Genomic DNA, 20,671 nt, shown 5'->3' with positions numbered 1-20,671 from the left:
GACTTGGTTGATACCCAGTATTTGTGGCATGCACAGCCCCCAAAAGTTCCTGGAGTCTACTCTATGGCGAGCTAGAGGATTGAGCTCTGGACCAGACTTTCATGCCCTCCCAGGGTTCCCAGAGGTCAGGGGCAAACACTCCCATCTCTTCTGGCCTGAGCTGGCTCATTTGTAAATGGTGGATGGTCCCGTGCCACGCCCTCCAGGGAGTCGTGAGGCCAAGTGAGGGTTTGTGTGGGAAACTGCTAACCCGGGAGACAAAGGTGTGCAGTGACAGGTGGGCTGTGGCTGTGGGAGTGGGGACAGGAATCAAGGGGGCGAGGGAAGCAAGGCCAGCTCTCAGGCCCCCTCATGGCCGCAGGGCCTGCTGCAGCACGCACTCGTCTGCCACCTCATGGGGGAGCGTCACCACCAAGCCCTTGTTGTCCTGCATCGTCTGGCAGATGATCTCGTAGGCCCTCCGGTTCCCAGACCAACAGCGCCGAGCCACCTGTGGTGGGGGATGAGGGGAAGAGAGCAGCCGTTGGTGCCAACACCAGCTTCCCAACAGGGCCTTCTGGACATACCATAGCTGGGCTGCAAATCCCCGCCCTCATCCCCTTCGGGGTCCCTCTGTGCTGTGCGTGGGGCCAGCAGTCTTGGACGTCTACCCCATTCCCACCTCTAGCTCAGAACCCCCTCTCTCTTGGCTGAACTATGAATTTAGCCCCCTCCCTGACCTGAAACTGCCAACCTTCTACCCAGCCTAACCCATGTCCTAGTATCCAGGAACCATCCTCCCTAAGGGAATCCACATCCATCCCAGTTCTGCCCCAGAATCTTTCTCCAGTCTGTTTCCTTCTCTCCACCTCAGGCCTTAGGGCTTCCCCACCCTCCCTGCTACCATGCTTGCTGCCCCTCATCCTTCCCCTCACAGCTTCGTGGCCCTCACCACCCCCTCTACAGGTTAGCGCCCCTCTAGAGGCCCCTCCATCCCCACTCTCATGCTACCCCCTCATCTGACTCCAGCTGCCTGGGTCCCTGTACGCTGAGCCCCTCCCCATGACCCATACCCACACCCCTCCCCATACCCCCTCATACCTGCCTGCACACACCCTCCCCATGACCGCCTGGCCGCCTTGTGCTCACCACCTCTTCTCTTGGCCTGTGATGTGGTCATGGGGAGGGAGGACGTCCCCCCCCCAGCCCAGCAGGGCCACACGGGCACGTGCACAGCCAGAGAGGTCAGAGGTCAGAGTGAGCAGAGCAGTGAGAGAGGCTCGGCCTGACAGAACTGTCCCCAGAGAAGGCCCGGGAAAGGACTGGATGTGACTTACTCCATTGGAGACATCCCAGCTGAGCATCATCCTGGCCTTCTGCTCAGCCTCCTGGGTCCCGTCCAGCACGAGGCCAAACCCTCCATTGATCACCTCACCCCTGTAAGAGGCAAAGAGGTTCCCAGGCCACTCTCCAGGCCTGCCCCTGCCTAGAGTGGACGGAAGCACACACACATTTGGGGAACCCTTTGGAAGCCTTGGCTCATGGAGGCAGGGTGGCTGCTGCAGCCTGGAGCCTGTGTCCTCTCCCTGGCCTCAGGGAAGCAGGAATCACTGGGCTGCACATTCCCCACCTGCACCTCCATGCTTTACTCCGTGCACCCCACACCCACCCTCAGGACCCTCAACCATGTCACCTCCCCACATGACCTCCTTCTCTGAGGTTCTGAGAGCATTCCATATCCCATGCTTCCCTGGGGGGCTCTTGGGCTGCTCAACTCAACGGTCATTCTACCTGATTTCTCTTTATGCTCTTCCTTTCCTTTGCCTCCTCTTTCAGCTTGCTTTAGGTGCATTTTGGGGTCCTGATAACTTGATCTGAAGACCAAGTTCCTTTATTTTCTATATCTCTTATTTTTTAACGACCAGATTTCTCTGGGCTCTGGACTCCCTCCCCTCGCAATTGTGATACGGTCATGTGTTCACTCATCTCTGCAGTAGGTGTCGTGGGGATCTTAATGAAGCATGTCAGTGCAGTCTGACTTTCCTCATGTGTGCCATCGACTGTGGGCATCCTCTCCTTCCTGGCACCCCTGGATCTCTATCCTCACCCTTAGCATCATGAACAAGGCCTGGCTGCCCTTCCTGCTGATAGCATCACTATACCCCTCCCACCCCCTTCCATTACAAACACAGGAAATGCCCCACCTCTTGTCAGCACCTGCCAAGGCCTTACTGCCCAACACAAACCCCTGGGAACACAGCATCTGGCCTTTCAGTCCCTGCTCCCAGAGAATTTGCTCTTCCTCCTTCCTGCACCCAAAAGAGGCACCTAGCTTCTCTAGTCTCAGATCCTTCAGGCCTTACCTGCTTCTCTGCCCCATTTGGGCTCTACTGACAATTTCAGCCAGTTCCCACCAAGAAGGTGAGGAGCCCTCTGCCGCAGGAGCCAGCTGTGCTCCCCACTCCCGATGTGAGAGTCAAGTACCTCTGTGAACGGGCGGCGGCCCCTGCCCTCCCCTCAGCCCATGTCCCAGAGTTGGGTGGCCCTGTGCCTGCCCCCAGGGTCCCATCACATCTCCCACCAGCCTTCAGGTGGATTCAAGGTCACCATCAGTCATCATCTATCAGGGACTGATGTTGGGTGACACAAGGGAAAGCAGATGCCAGCCAGTGCGGCCGAACAAGGACTTCAGTGTGTCCTTCGACCAGAGAGGGATTTTTGGAGATGAGAACTTCATTTTCTGTTTTGGGAGCCTGTAGCCCAGACTGCTAGAGAGCAAAGCTGCTCAGCTCCATGCTACCTCAGCAAACCTTGCCCACACATCACGCACACTGAGCCCGGGAAGATGGGACCATAAAGGCAGCACCACCATCGCAGAGCATGGGAGGCTGCTTATAGATGGAACTGGGACAACTAACTGTCCCATTGAGAAAAACAGAAGTAGAGCCCTATGTCACACAAATAAAAACTGGTGCCAGGTGTACTAAAGAAGAAAAATTCAAAATTAGATAGTAAGTAAAGAAAGTTTAGGAGCATGCATTTTCTTAACTTGGGAAGGAGAAGGAATGTCTTTTAAAGCAATGTTTAAAAAACGAAGGGCCCTTGGGGTGCCTGGGTGGCTTGTCAGTTAAGCACCAGAATCTTAGTACCAGCTCAGGTCATGGTCTTGGGGTTGTGAGACCCTGTATCATCCACGCTGATCGGGGAGTCTGCTTGGGATTCCAGAATTCTCTCCTTTCCTTTTCCCTCTCCCATCCACTCTGTCCCTTTCCCTTCTCTCCGCTAACACGCATGCTTTCTCTTTCTCTCTCTCTCTAAAATAAATAAAATCTTTAAAAAAAAAATGAAGAGCCAGAATAAGAAGTCACTGGATAAAGATAAAACTCCCTTTGAAGAGAGGCCTACATGGGTGAGCCTTCTGGAAAGCCTGGCTGTGAGGGACGTGGTTAGCTCACAGCCTCCAGCAGTAACTCCTTAGGGTCTTTCTCAGGGCAGAGACAGAGCACTAACATGGCGAGGGCCTGCCCATTTCTACCCTAAGTGGGTCCTTCGATGGCCTTCTTGGGCCCAGAATCTGCCCCCCACCACCGCTAGGCGGCAAGGCTGGCGGGTGTGCGTGGAGACTGAGGGCACCCTCGCTCCTGCACCCTCGCACCCACTTCCTTTCTCAGGTGGTCTTCCCAGTAAGCCTTTTACACACTCTACCTCCACCTCAGCTTCTGCCTCCCGGAAAACCCAACCAGCACAGACACTATAGATGATGTTCAAATACAAGGGACGTGCACCCAAGACCAGCATCCTATGTCCAAAATAGAACAAGAACAACCAGTCCATAAGAAAAATCGCACAACCCAAAGCAAAAACTGGAAGCAAGCAAGTCAAATCAAAACAAGGATTTGTCACTCCTTGCCCACCAGTCTGGCAAATCCCACGCGGTAACACCCAGGGTGCTGAGGTTACGCAAACTGGAACTTTTATACAGGGAAATGCGACCATAGCTACTAAAGTTCAAAACACCCACAGGTTTTACCTCCAATCCCAAACAGCACACACCTGGTAAGGTTAAGGTTTATGGGAGGCATGCCACTCCCTGGCCCTGCTCTAGTCCCCTTACAGGTAGCTCACAGGGTAAGGTTAGCACATGCATTCGGGCCAGGCCTCCTGCAAACGGAGCTCATTTTGAAACACGGGCAAAGTTATTTCTCCACCTAGGTAGCAGCTTTCTTACAGGGGACTGTTGTGGTGATCAGGTGAGCTAGCATGTTAGTCTAGAAGGCCTTGTACCTGTTGCACACGATACTATGAGCGTTAGCCATTCACTATTTAATCTTCACCACCAGCTTATAAAGCCATTGCTATTACTGGGAGCATTTTGTCAATGAGAAATGAAGTTCAACAAGCTTAACTTGTGCAGAAAAGTCAACTTCAGAATCCATGCTGTCAATTGTGCTACAAAACTCTACATCGAAGATACCCTGCTGCCCTGGGGGTGGAGGCCAAGGAGATTTATGTACACGGAGGGCGAGAACGTTGCAAGTCCTCAGACCGATCCTCAGGCCAGCAGAAGCCACATCACCTGGGATCCAGATGCACAACTGCTTTATAGGCTGGCAGCGACGATTAGTGACTGGCTGGTGGCCACACCCTCCCTATAAGGACAGGAGACGACACCTGTGTTTACCCAGCAGACCAACCAGCCTAAAACCAGAGACTGACTGCTGACTCCTCCTGCTCTGCAGCCCGTGGTCCAAAGGTCCCTGTTCACACACTGGGCTGTGGGAAACCTCTCGAAACACCAGCAGACAGCAAGGACCACTGGACAGACAGCATGAGCACAGACTCCAAGCAAGCAACCAGAAAGAGGGGCTCCACAGAGGCAGAGAAAGAGGAAGATGACACACAGCTAAGGAGAACTGTCCTGGAAACAGAAGTGCTCCAAAACAGGAAGACAGCAGATGATATAAAAACTGAAAGCGGGGGGCCTGAGTGGCTCTGATGGTGGAGCGGCTGCCTTCGGCTCAGGCCATGATCTCAGGGTCCTGGGATCCAGCCCCAAGTTGGGTTCCCTGCTCAGCAGGGAGCCTGCCTCTCCCTCTCCCGCTGCCCCTCCCCCCTGTTCCAGCTTGCTCTCCCTCTCTCTCTGCCAAATAAATAAATACTGAAAGCATATTAAGAAATAGCAGAAAAAGCTTATAACTCAGAAATGGATTTGTGTAGGACAAAGAAAAAAAATTAGCTGATGAGGGGAAAGTGATTTCCTCCCGGAACAGGAATGGTTGAGGTGCAGATTTTTTCTCCTGCTGATTTTGCAGTAAGCCTTGCAGGGGCATCTGATAGATTAGGTTCTGTGGGTGTGTGCAGTCCTGTCTGCAGAGCCTAGGGGCAGCCAAAGGGTGGGAGCAACTTGGGAATCAGCAGGGAGCATTCCCTCTCTTGGGCACTCCCCATGCAGGGGCTCCTGCCCCGAAGCCCTCATGTCGGGATGCTTTCTTGGGCCAGCTTTGCTCTGATCCCTCTTGCTCCCGTGGCTCAGCTGGCAATGACAGGTGGATCCTGGGAGATGACCGATCTAGATTCGAATCCTGGCTCCACCACCAGCTCTGTGGCCTTGGGCATGTTACTCAACCTTATTCTCGTCACCTCCAGCACCAATTCAGCATCTAGTGACAAAACACCAGGTACCCCTCCACCAGGCACTCTCTGTCCTGGTTTTCTCCAGCCTGTGTATCGGAAAGAACACATGCGCCCGTCACATTTTCCATTAATTAGAGCCGCCTGACTGGGCTACAGCTCGGAATTCTGGCCTTGAAGCCAGAGCAGGGGAATGCTCTGGGAAGCTCAGGGCTGAGGGACTTGGCTGCGGAGGGCAAGGCCACGCTCCTCTGGCCAGAACAGGCTCAGAGGTCTGCTCAGAGCCTGCCGTCCTGGGAGCTGCCTTCCTCTCTGAAGCCACAGCGCCCCCTGCTGGCCCAGAGAGCCAGGAGTCCAGCTTGGCGCCAGGGCCCAGACTTGCCGGCTTCCCAGGCTGGAAAGAGGGGACAGCTGGGACAGCTGGAGGTCACTAAGTTTCCTCATCTGTAAAATGCATTTTCTTCTACGATTAGGTGAGAGAGTAGATTCAAAGAGTTTAGCAAATGCTTGCCACACCATCCTTGTACAATAAATATTATTCATTATTCTTTGTGGATGTGATACTGTGATTTATAATGAGTTATATATTTGGTCTTCATCCCATTTCTAGCACAGAGCTCCTAAAACTTGGAATTCTGTAAGCGTTGAGAGTGGTTAAAGTCTCTTTTGTTATGTGAATGAGGTGACTTTTGGATTGCATTTAAAGAATGAGGGGGGGTTGCTAGTTTCCAGCAGAACCAACCATATCATTACAGGATTGGAACTTTCAGTCCCACACCCCAGACTTTCAGTGAAAGGAGAGGGGCTGGAGGTTGAATCTGGGGTCAATGATTTAGTCAATCATGCCTAAATAATGAAGCCTCCATTAATACCTAAAAGGATGAGTTTGAAGAGGTCCTAGATTGGGGAACCAGAGCACTCCCACGTGCCACAGTGCTAGGCCCCAAACTCTAAAAGGACAGAAGCTCCTTTGTTCCGGGAACTCTCCCTCTGTATCTCTTCAGCTGGCTCTTCACTTGTACCCGTTGATATTCTCTGTAATAAACTGGTAATCTAGTGAATATACCGGTTTCCTGAGTTCTATGAGCTGCTCAAGCACATTAATGGGACCCAGGGAGGTTACTGTGGGAACCTCTGATTTGCAGCATACCGGTCAGATGCACAGGTGACAACCCAGACTTGTGATCGGCATCTGGTGGTGGCATCCTTGTGGGATTGAGCCCTGACCCTGTGGGATCTGGTACTGTCTCTGAGCAGTGTCAGAATTGAGTCGAATGGTGGACACCCATTTGGGCATCAAAGAATTGCCTGGTGGTGTGGGAAAACCCCACATGTTAGAACTAGGAGTGCAGAATAACAGCACACCTCTTTATGATGGAATTGCCACTGTCAGCTGGAATAAGACCCACCTACTAACCCCAATTTCCTCATGACACAGACTGGAAACAGGCCTGGCTGGGCAGAGCTGTGAGCCAGGGACCCAGGAGCCCAGAATCCAGGTCTCCCGCCTCCCAGCCCAGCTGCCCAGGACACACATCAGTGAAGAAGGCCTGGGCTAGGACAGCACTGAGAATTCCTGAGAAAACATCTGGGAAAGCAAAGGGAAAATGGACAGGATAAGGGTAGGGACGGTTCTTACAGCCTTTGTGTCCAATGTGACAGGTAAGACCCTGAAAGGTAGAGTTACTCGGCTATGTCCTGTGATTTCCAGCTCACATGAGGAACACATCACAGTAAAGGCCTTAGCAGAGGGAGCTTAGGGGAGGCAGGGCCCAGGACCCTTGAGGGAACTCCTGAGACCTCGATACCAGCCCACACCCATAGCACCCAGTTCTCCAAAAACCTTACCAGCCGACACCCCCGCCATTGTGAAGAGCGACCCATGTGGCACCGCGAAAGGCATCTCCCACGAAGTTCTGCACAGCCATGTCTGCAGAAACAGAGGCCACGCCCCGTTATTCCCTGAATGCCGAGGGCTAGAGGCCAGGCCAGGCTCTGACCTGGGCGACAATGGGCTGAGTGGGGCCTGAAGGACAGACTCTAGAAATAGCCACAATGTATGTTTGCAGAGCCACACAAAGCTGGAGCACTGACAAGTGCCCAAGTACCCACTGTTAGCCTGTACAGTTACGCCCTCCAGCGCTGAAGGCCAGATAAAGTGCTCCAGAAGCAGAAAGAACAAAAGAATTAAAGGGATGGTGGTACTGATTTTAGCCCATAGATGCAGAGAGCCAATAGAGTCACTCCCACCCTTAAAACGAAATAAAAACAACAAAAAATAAGTGACTACAAATTAGTGATTGTCCTTGACCCCATCAGAGAACTGAGGTACCAGGCAACCAACTCATTTCAATCTGGGGAGAGAGAGGCCCTTGCACAGAGAATCTGGTCACCTTACACGTGTGTCTAACAAATTGCTAAAGGACAAGCATGAGCTTGCCTGAAACCTTGAGGCCTCTGGGACACAGATATAAGAAGATGTGCGTGTCCTAGCAGGCTCTTCTTCCCAAAACCCAGCTGGGTGTTCCCAGAGAAGATCAGGAGGAATCCTAAGAACAGTCTCCTCCCTATACTGGGTTGTGAAATGCAAGAAGCGCACCCCTAAAACCTAATAAAGGCCGGGAAACATTGTCCTCTAGGACCTCCTTAGATGTCCCGGCCCAGCCACATCTTGGCTTTAGCTCACCAGATCTGATTTCAGACTTCCAGCCTTCAGAACTGTGAGAGAACACATCTGTGTTGTTTTAAGCCGTTAAGTTTGTGGTACCTTGTTACAGTGGCCACAGGTATGAATATAAACTATATTAATATCAGAGAATTTCAGAGCAAGGAATATTATTCGGGACAAAGAGAAACATGACACAATAATAAAGATGTCAGTTCTCCAAGAAGACATCAGACACTGAAACGAGTGTGCACCTAACAGCATAGGTTTCAAATACTTGGAGCAAAGATGCTGAAGACCCTAAAGGAGAAACAGACAAATCCGCAAACACCGGTGGAGACTTCACCACCCTCTCTCTGTGTAATTTACAGAATAATTAGGCAGAAAATCAATAAGGATACAGATGACCAGAAGAGCATTATCAACCAACCTGACCTAACTGACATCTGCAGGATCCACCAAATAACACAGAACATATATTCTTCTCAAGTGCACCAGGATAGACCATCTTCTGGCCACCAAACAACCCTTAACAATTTTAGAAGAACAAAACAAATATAAAGTAAGTCCTCAGAGCATAATGGAATTAAACCTGAAGTCGGTAACAAAGGTATCTGAAAAATCTCCTAAAACTTGGAAATTTAAAAAGGTGCTTCTAGTTGTGCCAGGATGGCTCAGTCAGTGAAGCTTCCTACTTTTGATTTCAGCTCAGGTCATGATCTCAGGGTCATGAGATTGAGCCCTGTTTCGAGCTCCGCACTGAACATGGAGCCTGCTAAAGATTCTCTCTCTCTCTGTGTGTGTGTGTCCTTTTCCCCCTGTACTCACACACTCTCTTTCTTAAAAAAAAAAATTCAATTAATTAAAAAAGATACTTCAAGTAACCAATGGATCCAAGAGAAAGTCTTACGGGAAATTAACAAATATCTTGAACTGAATGAAAATGAAAATTTATAGAAATTGGCAGGAGGCAGCTAAAGCAGTGTTTAAAAGGAAATTAGAGCATTAAATACCTCTATTAGGAAAAAAAAAAAAGTTTCAATTCAGTAACCTCAGCTTCTGCCTTATGAAGCCAGAGAAAGAAGAGCAAGTCGAACCCAAAGCCAGTAGAAGGAAGGACATACTAAAGATTAGAGCAGAAATCAATTAATTTGGAAGCAAAAAATAGAAAAAAATGAACAAAACCAGAAGCTTCTTTTTGGGGGGAAGATCAACAAATTTGATAAATTTCCAGCCAGACTGATCAAGAAGAAAGAAAAAATACAGAGATGACCAATATCAAGAATGACAAAGGAGACATGACAACTGACCCCACAGACATTAGACAGATAAATATAGGAATACAACTCTATACCTATAAATTTGATAACTTACATGAAATATATCAACTCCTTGAAAAAAGTGATACAGATGGGGTTCCTGAGTGTGTACCTCCTTTCCTTGAGATCCCATCGTAATGGAAGGAACCCCCAAGTACAGGGAATGAACGAGCTATGCCAGGACTAGAACCCACCAGCCTCTGTGGTGATTATAACTGTAGTAGGTTTAGAAGCAGAAACAGTAACATCAGGTGCAGCAGATAACCTCACCAAACGCCAGCTGCAGGACATCGACCTAAAGCTGCACACGTATTAATTCATCTCATTCTTCACAACAAACCTCTGAAGTAGGGGCGCCTGGGTGGCTCAGTGGGTTAAGCCTCTGCCTTCGGCTCTGGTCATGATCTCAGGGTCCTGGGATCGAGCCCCGCATCGGGCTCTCTGCTTAGCGGGGAGCCGCTTCCTCCTCTCTCTCTGCCTGCCTCCCTGCCTACTTGTGATCTCTCTCTGTCAAATAAATAAATAAAATCTTTAAAAACAAAAAACCTCTGAAGTAGGTACTATAGTTATTTCCATCTTACACATAAGGAAATTGAGGTTCGGAGACTAGGAGTGTCTTGCTGAGGACCACCTAGCAAGTGACAGGGTCAGGAACACACCTGAGTCTACAGCATCCAACTGTCCCATTTTGCCTGACACTAGCCCAGTTTAAAACCAGAAATCCCAGATCCCAAAAACCCCTGTGTGCTGGGCTGGTCACCCTATGCCAAGTCTCTCAGACGCCAGAACCTTTTTTGCATCATTATGACTGACTGAAATGAATCAATTGATTTTTAAACAAAATCAAATCCAACATAAAAACAATTAAAAAAATATTTTTGTCTTTCTCACCTGCACAGAAGGCAGAGCCATCGTAAATGTTGGAGGTCTCCCTAAAGGGGCTGTCCGTGCCACTCACATCATGATGATCTCGGCTCAGGACCACCGGAGCCTGCAGCAGGGAAGGAAATGAGATGTCAGCAGACAGTGTCTACCATAGCTGCCTGGCACACACCAGAAGCCCTCCAGATTGCACCCCCAGGAAATATACCTTCCTCAACAAGAGGAAGCATAGATGTTTCTGATGGCTTCCTGTAACTACCAACAGATTCATTCCACAGATTGGGTGCTTTCTATACGTTCAGGCCACCCACATGTTATGTCCGTGTTGGCTCACTGGGTAGTCTCAACCACTCTAACCAGATAGGTATGCCTGTTACCATGCCTGTTTTATAGACAGGAAAACTGAGGCCCAGTGAGGAAAAGAAACTTGCCCAATGACATAGAGCTGGTGAGTGGACAGGTTGGGATTTAAATCCATACACAGTATACTAGATCTGGGCTTTCCCCTGAGTCTGCGCTCTAAGGATAGGGGCAGACAGATAGCCCAGGGGTGCCGAGTGGATGCTTCCTTTCTGGGCCTTGGTTTTCTGGACAAGGAAATCACCAAGATCCTTTCTGTGCTGCCGCTCTCTGTGAGGACAGAGATTTTTCACATGGTGAAAGCACAGGGGGTTCAATTTTTCAAATGCATGTGTTGGCAATTCTTCCTGTTCCCGAAAGATCTCAGTCTGCTTGGGAGTCTGTGACGTGCTGCAAGGAGGTGGGCAGCTCTGCACCCCAATGACAGAATACAGTGCAGCCCTGATGGCTGAGTGGGGCCATGGCTAAGGACAGGCCAACCAGGCTCCCTTGTGCCAGGCACAGGGTGGTTCCATTACAAAAAAAGTACTAACTGGAAAAATTAAGTGGTAGAGGTGAAGGGGCTGGGGCAAAGGGGCACATTCTGTGCCCACAAGCATGAGGTGAGTGCTAGCCAGTTACACCTTCCACTTGGCTGTCCTCAGGAGGAGGAAGGCAGTGGAGCCCACAGCTGCAATAAGCAAGCTCTTCCCAGCACCAACCTGGGATCTTTCTTGAGTGTCTCACAAAGGAACCATGGCTAGCCCTATGAGCATTGGTCTTCAGGGCCCTCCCCAGTGGTCATAGAATTGCATAGGCTCCATGTGTAAGAGGAGATATCTTGCTGAAAGGGGAACTCCTCATTGCTCTGAATTAAGAGGCCCTCTTCTCCTTTCCTTGAACAGGCCAAGCTTGCTCTTCACATTTGCTCTGAACTGCCAACCCCCAGAGATTCTAGCACCTTCCAGATATTCAGCTCTCAGTTCTACAGCCGTTAACTCAGAAGACCTGTTCTGACCACCCCGTCTAAAGTCAACACTCATTCCCACCCCTCACCTGCACCCCATCATCCCCACCGTGTCTAAAGCTACCGCTCATTCCCAACTCTTCATGCCCTCCCTGCCACTTCTACCCCATTACCCACACCCCATCACCACCATTCACTTTCTTCTCATGTTCATCACCATCTGATGTTCCCTCTGAACTTACACCTTTATCCTGCATCATCAGTTTCCCTTCCCTAGTGTGTGGATGAGGACGGGACACTGTCTATTTGTTCTCTGCCATGGGGTCCCCAGTCCTTTAGAATAAGCCTGGCACGGAAGAGGTGCCCAATCAAGCGTGTGGAATGAATGACAAAGACTCCCTGCTCTCCGTGCTAACCGGCCAACTACAGCCTGGACATGAGTGTGCCTAGAGAGAGGTCCTGGTGGAGCGGCCCCAGACCTCCTCCTAGGCATGCTGAGCTCGGGCAGTGCTCCCTGAGATGGGCTAGGGCTGTTGTCCCTGCCACCACCACAACCACCCACCAGGACAGGCATCACAGTCATCAGTCTGATTTCCCTTTCACAGCTGATCATTAATACTGGCACTCCCAAACCCAGGGCCACCAGCAAGAGCTCTGTGGAACAGCCTTCCAAATGGGTGTCCCCAGAGCTCCATGTTCTCCATGGTGGGCTGCTGACTGGGAGGAAAATGGGGGAAAGCTAGGAAAGTTTGTCATGGTTTATAAAAAGATAATTAAAAAAAAAAAAAAGGTAATTCAAGAAAGAGATCGCTCGATCCTCACACCTAGGCTTTGGGGTTAACAGAAAATGGCACCTGAGGCTCAGAGACAGCAGCTAACTTGCCCAAGGTCACACAGCAGGAACCACATCAGAGGCTGGCTTTGAGGACAAGCCTCCTCACTCCTGGTCCCCAGTTATCTGCCCCCCAGCCTGACACAAACACAGACCATGGGGCCTCCGGGCCATGCCGGCGCTGATGGCAAGGAGACTAGGGGAGGCCTCCAGCCTGCAGCCCAGGATGTGTCACCTTGATCTCCCCACGGGCGATGGCTTGGTTGAAGGCCACAGCGATGGCCACACGGCCTTTCTGGTCTGAGTACAGGATCCTCGCCTGGGACCCCACTACCTGCGGGGAAAAGGTAGAGAAGAGGCACTTCGGTGACCTAGTGATATGCAGGCAGCAACTTGGGTGACAGGTCCACCAGCAGCCAGATAGTGCCCTCGAGGCAGGTTGTGGAGCACCCCAGGGTGTGTGATAGCTCTTCAGTCTGTGGGCCTGAGGCGGGCCCTCACGTCCAGTCCCCCCATGCCACCACGCTGACCCTCTGCATGTCCACACACAGTCGGGGCCCCCAGATGTCCCTCTGTGATCCAGCACCTCATGGCTTAACCCCATGAGGGGTCTCTGAAACCCTGACCTGCCCATCTCTAGGGGTGTTACCTATTAGGAGTATACCCCCGCTTGAGTCCTCTCAATAAAAAGAATATGAACACCACCTAAGGCAATTTCAGATTGTGCCCAGCACAGCCGCAATTTCTCTGCACACTGTCACTCACTGGTGCGTTTGTGAGGAAGGTGCTGGGATCCTCATCCTCAGCTCCACTTTACAGATGAAAAAACTGGGGCACAGAGGCTGAGCCACCTGCCCACGACCACCTGAGCCGTAAGCAGCATGGCCAGGGGCCTGTGGACTGAAACACTGGGAGCAGCCCCTCTGGAGGGTGAGACAGGTCGCTCCCATGAAACGGAAGTGGCAGCAAGTGAAAATGAACAGTGGTTCTCAAGCAGGGGCAAAGCCTGGAGACACATTTGGGTGCTGTTGGCATGGGCATGGGAGGGGTGCTGCTAACCATCCTACAACATGACCCCCTGCCCCAACGGAGACTTGTCCAGCCCCCAGGCACTCGAACTGATATTTGAGGCAGCTGGCGGTAGTTCTTGTTCACAGCAGCATTATTCACAACAGCTAAAATGTGGAAGCACGCCAGGTGTCCATTGATGATGAATGCACAAGCAAAATAGATACACTCTGTGCAGACAATGGAATATTACTCAGCCTTGAAAAGGAAGGGAATTCTGACACACACTGCAGTGTGGATGAACCTTGAGCACATCATGTTGAGTGAAAGAAGCCAGTCCCACAAGGACCAGTCCTGCAGGATCCCACTCACATGAGGTCCCTAGAGCAGTCAAATACACAGAGACTGAAAGTAGGGTGGTGGCTGTGGCTGCCAGGGGCTGGTGGAGGGGAACGGGGGGTCGTGTTGAATGGGGGTGGAGTTTCAGCTTGGGAAGATGAAGAAGTCTGAAAACAGATGGTGGTGATAGTTGCACGCAATGTAAGGTACACAAAGCCACTGAGTTGCACCTTAAAAATGGTTAAAATGGAAAACTTTATGGTAATGTATATATTGCCACAACTGAAAAAAAAAATGATTTGGCCCAAACATCAGTTGTGCTGAGACTGGGAAACCCTGGATTCTCCAAAGAGGATGTCGGTGTTTCCCTCAGCTGCCTAGCCAGTCGTCCTGGAATGGGATGGAAGGTTCGGTAGTGGGTGCCGGAGGGAGCCGCAGCCCTGACCCTGAGCTGGAAAACAGCTCCGTATGGGCCGCGGCACTGGCCAGCACAGTGAGCTGAGCCACTTCTCCCTTGCATGTGGCTTGCTAACGGCCTTACTAGACTCCTGCCAGCTGCCTCAGAGCCCTGGGGGAAGGACTATACTAGAAATCAGCACTGCAGAGATTTTCAGATGTCTTGGATCCAGAAAAAGAAAATCAAGAAGGAATGGGCATAGGATTGCCAGCTTCATCAAGAGTATACCTTAAAAGAAACTCAATTAAAATATTTAAAAAAAGGATGGCCTTCTGTGATCACCATCTTTCCCTGAGGCAAAGAGCAATGTGAAATAAGTATGGAGAACACAACTTCCAGAAAACTTCAACTCAAACAAAGAAGAGACAATCTTGCTTCTCTATCACCCTTATAGCGGCATCCAGAGGGCCATTCCCCATGGCCCTGACCTCCCAACCTCCCCTCAGCCCCTTCTTGCTCTGTGGGAGCCCTTCCCTCAAGGCCAGGTCCTTGTCTTCTCCAGGCCACCTCCAGACTGGCCCTGCACATTTCTGCTTCTGCTCCAACCTCCCCACAGCCCAGATTCTCAAGTCCAACAGTGGGGTGGTTGTCTCAGATTCTGAGCAGTCACAGAGACCACTGTTGACAAGGGGGTTGTGGCTGAAACACGCATGCCAACCATTGGCCAAGGAGGAGTCTGGGTGGGTAGTGTTGGGCCCCAGGAGCCCAGGACGCAGGGACAGTGCTCAAGGGAGTCCCCCTCTGGCCCTAGGACCTCCAGGCCAGGAACACACTAGTCTGGACGTGTGTCCACCAGGCAGAGTCTGGCCATCGAGGTCTGTGGCCAAAGGCGTGTGAGCCAGATGCTCATGTTTCATTTGTCCCCAGTACACTAGACCTGCTGCTGCCTCAGGGCCTGTGCTTCTGCTGGTCCTGTGCCTCCCTGACTGTCACAGGGCAGCTCCCCCATCCCCCAAACTCCCAGCCTTCAGACCCAAACTCACAACTCAGCTCCATACTTACTATGTTCTCCATACTTATTGTGTACTCCATACTCGCAGACACCTCTCTGACCAGTCTGTATAAAGCAGTCCCCACCCAGCATCACCTTGATCCGTGTTCACGTGCATGTAAGCAGACACGAGGCAGCGGTATGCCTCTCTGCTCAGCCCTGGGCCCAGCCATGCCTCGTGTACAGACTGTCCCAGAGGGCCTGCTCCAAGTATGTGCACCACCACAGCTGGGGCATGCACACGGTCACTGGCATCTCAATGCACAGCTGAGACGGGAAGCTCAGAGAGACTGAGCCACTCACCCCAGGTCACACAGAGGAAAAGCCAGGAGGCCTGACTCAAGAGAGCTACATGTGGAGTAACTGGGTGAGCAATGACCTAACTGACCCTGGTCACTGCCCCAGGGCCCCAGGGCACCATTTTGAAAGGCACCAGGCTTCTTTGTTCAGAGGTCTGCTGGATGAGGCCGCTGCTGCTGCCTCCTATGAGGCCGAGGACGCTACCACCTAAGCAGTCTCACAGGGTATGTTGGCACCATCTTGGGGCTCATATATACCAGCCCCCCACCTCTGGGAGGGCAGTCCAGAGGCCCACCCCTGCTTCCCGCCAGGCCAAGCCCTCACCAGCCGGTGCTTGGCGGCCTCCCGGATCCAGCGGATGTTGTCCATATACTGCAGCTTCACAGCCGGGTTCACTGCAGGGAGAAAGCAGGGTGTCACAGGCCCCAGGGGTCCCTGTTCTGGGGGGCTCAGGCATGGGCCCTCCCTCTGGCAAGTGCTCAGCACAGCAGACATCTGTCCTACAAGCATCATGGAGCCCAGACACGGGGTCAGGAAGCTCCCATCCTCAGTACCCCAGCAGGCCGTCTGAATTCTGGAATCAGTAATGCCAACAGTCACGTGGATTAGCACAGAGACGTGTGCGACCCCCTGCCTAATACATTCATTCCCTCAGCAAACATTTATTGAGTCCTCAGCGTAGGCCAGGTGCTGTGCCAGGCACTGGGAACAGAGACTGCTGCATGCCAGGGAGGAAATAAAAGTGTGGTGAGGTACTCACTGCGGTGGGTGGGAGGGTGTCGGGGACCAAAGGCGTCTTTGCAGAGGTAATGGTCAAGCTACCTCCTAAATGCTAAGAAGGAACTAGCTACACAAAGATCTGAGGAAACAGTGCTCTAGGCAGAGGGAACAGCAAATGCAAAGGCCCTGAGGTAGAACAAAGCTAGGCCTATCTCAGTAAGACAGGCCAGTAGGGTAAAGTGTGGAGGGCGAGCTGGAGTCAGAGGGTAGCTGTGTTCCTCGGGACTTTTTTTTTTTTAAAAACTCACACTTTTAAAAATTTTTTATTAAAAATGAAGGCGATGCTCACAAGTCATCACTGCCAAATTACTTCACTACCTTTTACCAGGTTCTGTGCTCTTGAGGTTACGTGTCTGGGGGAGAGCTGGCTGCCGCTCCATGTGCAGCCTCGCTGGAAACCAGAGTATTTACACCGCGGCGGCCAGGAGGTGCACCAGCTCAGGGCTTCCTCCGGGAGAGCGTTTTGGTGAACACCCACCAGCCAGCCTGCTCCCCGAGCACCTGGAGGTGTCCGGCCGGATATCTAAGAGCGCACTAGGGCTTCCCTCCCCTTTCCCAGGAGGCCTTCCCGGCACTCCTCTTCCTCCTCCCCAGCGACGCCTCCTCCCCGACCCTCCCCGCCCCGCCCCGGCCCCGCCCGGCTCCTCCCACACAGGTGCACGCCCACCCTGCATCCGGGTAACCCGGGCTGGCCCCAATCCCCTGAGCCTGGAACGGTGCCTGGGAACTGAAAAGGAGCCGCCGAGGCTGAAGGACCCACACACACAACTGGCGAGAAGGTGCTCGGGACCTTCAGAAAAGCTGTGGAGAAGTGGGGGTAGGAGCTAGGACGGCTGAGGAAGTTTCCTAAAATTCTTGTCTCCTCCTCTCCACGTGATAAGCAACACGTCAAATCCACTACACATAAAGGGGCTGAGGTTAAACCAGGGGCGGGGGCCGGTCGTCCGTGGAGGGTCAACCACTACCATCCGCGCGGGAAGGCAGGGCCGCGCTGTGTATCGGAGAAGCCGCGGGCGGGCGCAGGAGCTCCGACGCGGGGAAAGCAGAGCGGGCACAGCAGAAAGGTGCAAGAACCAGGAGCACCGTGCACAGGCCCGACCCCGAGGCCCCCTGCGCTCGCGCCTGCGGGGCGGGGCGGCAGGCTGGGGGTGAGCGGAGAAGGGGGCCGCGTCAAGGGGGTGGGCTGCCCTGGAGCCGCTGCTGGGCCACATGCCTGTTAGCGTCGCCCGTCCTACAGCCTCACCTCCATCAGCGATGGCCTTCTCCAGCACGCACGTGGCCAGCTCATCTGTGACTGCCAGGTCCTGGGGGTCCCCTGACGTGCACACCCAGCGGAAAGGCCCAAATCCCAGGGAGAATATGTCCCTGCAAAGACAAAATGCCTCCTAGCCTCGGGACCCCCCAGCCTGGCTGCCCCCACTGATGAGGGCGGGGCCGCCGTGAACCAGGAGGCATGGCCTGCAGGTGCTCCAGAACTGAGAGGGGGTGAAGGTTGTATGCTGGCTGGGGGATGTGTCGGGGCGTGGATGTGGGCACACATAGTGAAGTTATCCAGTGTCCAGAATTGTTGCTGGAAGCCCCTGAACCACTAACTGGACAGCAAGTTTAGAAGCCTTCAGGTCCCCTCTCCCCCTCAGCCACCACCCTCCCTCCCCCCGCCGCCCCGCCCCGTCAGCCTCTCTCCCCTGTTCCCTCCTCCCTCTCACCTCCCTTCCCCAGTTCCCTTCAGTCTCCCTTCCCACCTCCCTCTCAGCCTCTCTCCTCCCCTCGATCCCCTCCCCCCTCAGCCCCCCCTGATGTGGGAAACAAAGGCAGAAGGAAAATGGTTAAATTTCCTCACGCCTACAGCCCATTGATAAGTCCTTGAAACAGGCAGAGTTACATTCTTCTAGGGACTGAACTGCCTCCATGTTAATACTTGACTAAGGGCAAAAGACAATCCTAGCCCAACTACTCATCCCCCAAGGATCCGGTAAGTCTACTTTAACATATAAAAATTCCTTTGGAAATTTCCTTTATCTCTATCCCCTAAGATACATGTTGGCAATCACCCCCCAGGCATATGGGCCACTGATATACATCTGAAGGGTCTCACGACTAAGGTTTTATTAGACAGTAATAAATTATCTTTTCCCAACAACAGTTAGCCTCCTCAAGGTCCTGGAAACCTTGCTTCCAGAATTCCTTAGAGGCTTTTGCTATCCCCTAACCCCCACCCAACTTGAAAGTAAATAATGTGCCACTCTTCATGACACCAATGCAGCACTTTCTGCCCATGGGTCCTGTCCCCATGCTTTAAGAAAACCACCTTTTTGCACCAAAGATGTCTAGAAATATTTCTTGGCTATTGGCTTCCAACCCTAACATCTTTCCTACATCATTCCCCCCTCCCCATCAGCCCCTCTGCCCTCAGTGTTACCCCTCTCCCCTCAGTGTTTCCCCTCCCTCTGGTTCTCTGTCCCTCCTCTTAGAGCTGCATCATTTCTTGCTGTAGGAGCAGGGAGCTGGGATACAAACAGGCAGAAATTCCTTTATAGTGTTCTTACAAAGACAACCTGAAAATCAATGAGCTAAATCGAAGTAGTTGGGAGCAACATTAAATGGGGGGCTTGACCAGGTTTTCCTTAGGCAAACTGACCTTCCTACGTGGGCTCTAGGCTCCTGGCCTTACCTGTCCCCTGAGCCCACCTTCCTCTCTGGACAGCCCCCCGCTGTATGTAGCTTGGCAGTGTGGCCCCCTGAGCCTCTGCTTCCTCACCCACAGTGAACCTGAGAAGGAGACCATCGCCTTTCTTCCCTCCCTCCCTCTCTGGTCCCATCTTGTATGCAAATGGGCTGGTGAACCTTCCAGAAGCATCCTGAGGCCTCCCATCCCCTGTCCCTGTGTTGCTGGGTTTGACCCTGAGGCCTCCCCACTCAGCCAGATCTCCCTCGGGTTATCTCCTGTTTCTCCCTACCTGAGGACTTTCCCAACCTGAGTGTCTAGGACCTAGAGGCTGGAAGTGACCCCATCACTTACCCCATGATGTGCTGGACATACGAGGGGTAGCGGAATTCCGTCTTGCTGGCACCTTTCTTCTCCACATCAGCTCCTGTGGGCAGAGCCAGCCGAACAGAATCAGCGGGAGGGTCTGAGGGCTGGGCCACACCGCCCCGAGGCAAGGACTCATGCCACTCTCCTGCCCTTGCTGTGGGGCTGGGCAGGGGCATGTCCACATTGCCCTCACGTGCCAGGTCCTTCGGTGCCCCCAAAGGCCCACCAGAACTTTCGAACTCCAGGAGGGGACCTGGTACAGGGACAGGGCTGGGAGGGCCACCTTCCTCTGTGTAGTTTTGTATCATCTAAACTTTACCTTCCAGCATGAGCCACCTGTACTACAGAAAAGTTTCCCACAGACATTAGGGAGGGCACATGATGGGACAAGCACGAGGTATTATATAAGACTGATGAATCAATCACCTCTACCTCTGACACTAATAATACACTGTATGTTAATAAATTGAATTTACATTTTTAAAAAATAATTTCCTTCTCAGAAAAGTTAAGCTATATTTCCCCCCCACCAGAGCTTATATCCAAGCATCCTACCAACTCTTTGTGGCACCAGATGTTCTTAAGACAAATGGAAAAACTGAGGCCCATAGGCCAAGGACCTGGTGGGACCAGCTCCCAGAAGGTTCAGGGCAAGGGCACAGTGAAAGCTGCATGCCGTGCCCCTCTTCCCCCGGGCACCTTCCAGGTCCATTCCTGGCCGGTGAGAAGGGAGAGTGCCCAGTGCCAGGGTCTTGGCCCCTCCCAGCCTGCGGAGACTGGGGGCCCCCTCACCTTGCCTTCGTTGTGTCTCACCTGCTCTTTGGGCCTCCAAGAGGAAGGCATTGCCATAGTCCCAAAAGAAGAAGTTCTCCTTGGCCAGTCTGTTGATGGCTGAGACTTGCCTCCTCAGGCTGCAAGAGCCCAGTGGTTCACAGTCAGCCCTGTCCCCCACCCCACCCCCCGAGAAGTCGCGAGAGCAGGCTCTCTGTTCCTCACCCGTCACCCCTCCACCGCACCCCACGGGGCTCAGCCAGCTCAGCTATTTCCTTCCCATCAGAGAAAGGAGGAAACAGATTCAGAGAGGTTAAAGTTCTTGCCTAAGGCCACACAGTTGGCCCCTGGAGAACCAGGCAGAGGCCAAAGTCAAC

At 52.4% G+C, this 20,671-nt stretch overlaps 1 protein-coding gene across 1 annotated transcript in view; it reads right to left on the bottom strand.

Annotated features, from left to right (window-relative positions):
- Nucleotides 1-336: 336 nt before the first annotated feature.
- Nucleotides 337-20,671, bottom strand: part of UROC1 (urocanate hydratase 1) — a 40,282-nt gene continuing 19,947 nt past the window's right edge. Inside the window, exons 12-20 of the mRNA XM_032842831.1 lie at nt 20,337-20,434; nt 19,509-19,581; nt 17,733-17,854; nt 16,034-16,104; nt 12,850-12,948; nt 10,486-10,585; nt 7,459-7,540; nt 1,317-1,416; nt 337-490 (exon numbers count right to left, since the gene is read on the bottom strand). Of these exons, the coding sequence (XP_032698722.1) occupies nt 350-490; nt 1,317-1,416; nt 7,459-7,540; nt 10,486-10,585; nt 12,850-12,948; nt 16,034-16,104; nt 17,733-17,854; nt 19,509-19,581; nt 20,337-20,434 (886 nt within the window). The 3' untranslated portion in view covers nt 337-349. The remainder of the gene's footprint in view (nt 491-1,316; nt 1,417-7,458; nt 7,541-10,485; nt 10,586-12,849; nt 12,949-16,033; nt 16,105-17,732; nt 17,855-19,508; nt 19,582-20,336; nt 20,435-20,671) is intronic.

This window comes from Lontra canadensis, unplaced genomic scaffold (genome assembly GCF_010015895.1).
Source record: "Lontra canadensis isolate GAN:19392208 unplaced genomic scaffold, GSC_riverotter_1.0 scaffold133, whole genome shotgun sequence".
Lineage (NCBI taxonomy): Eukaryota > Metazoa > Chordata > Mammalia > Carnivora > Mustelidae > Lontra > Lontra canadensis.
This window is presented reverse-complemented; position numbering and strand designations above follow the sequence as displayed.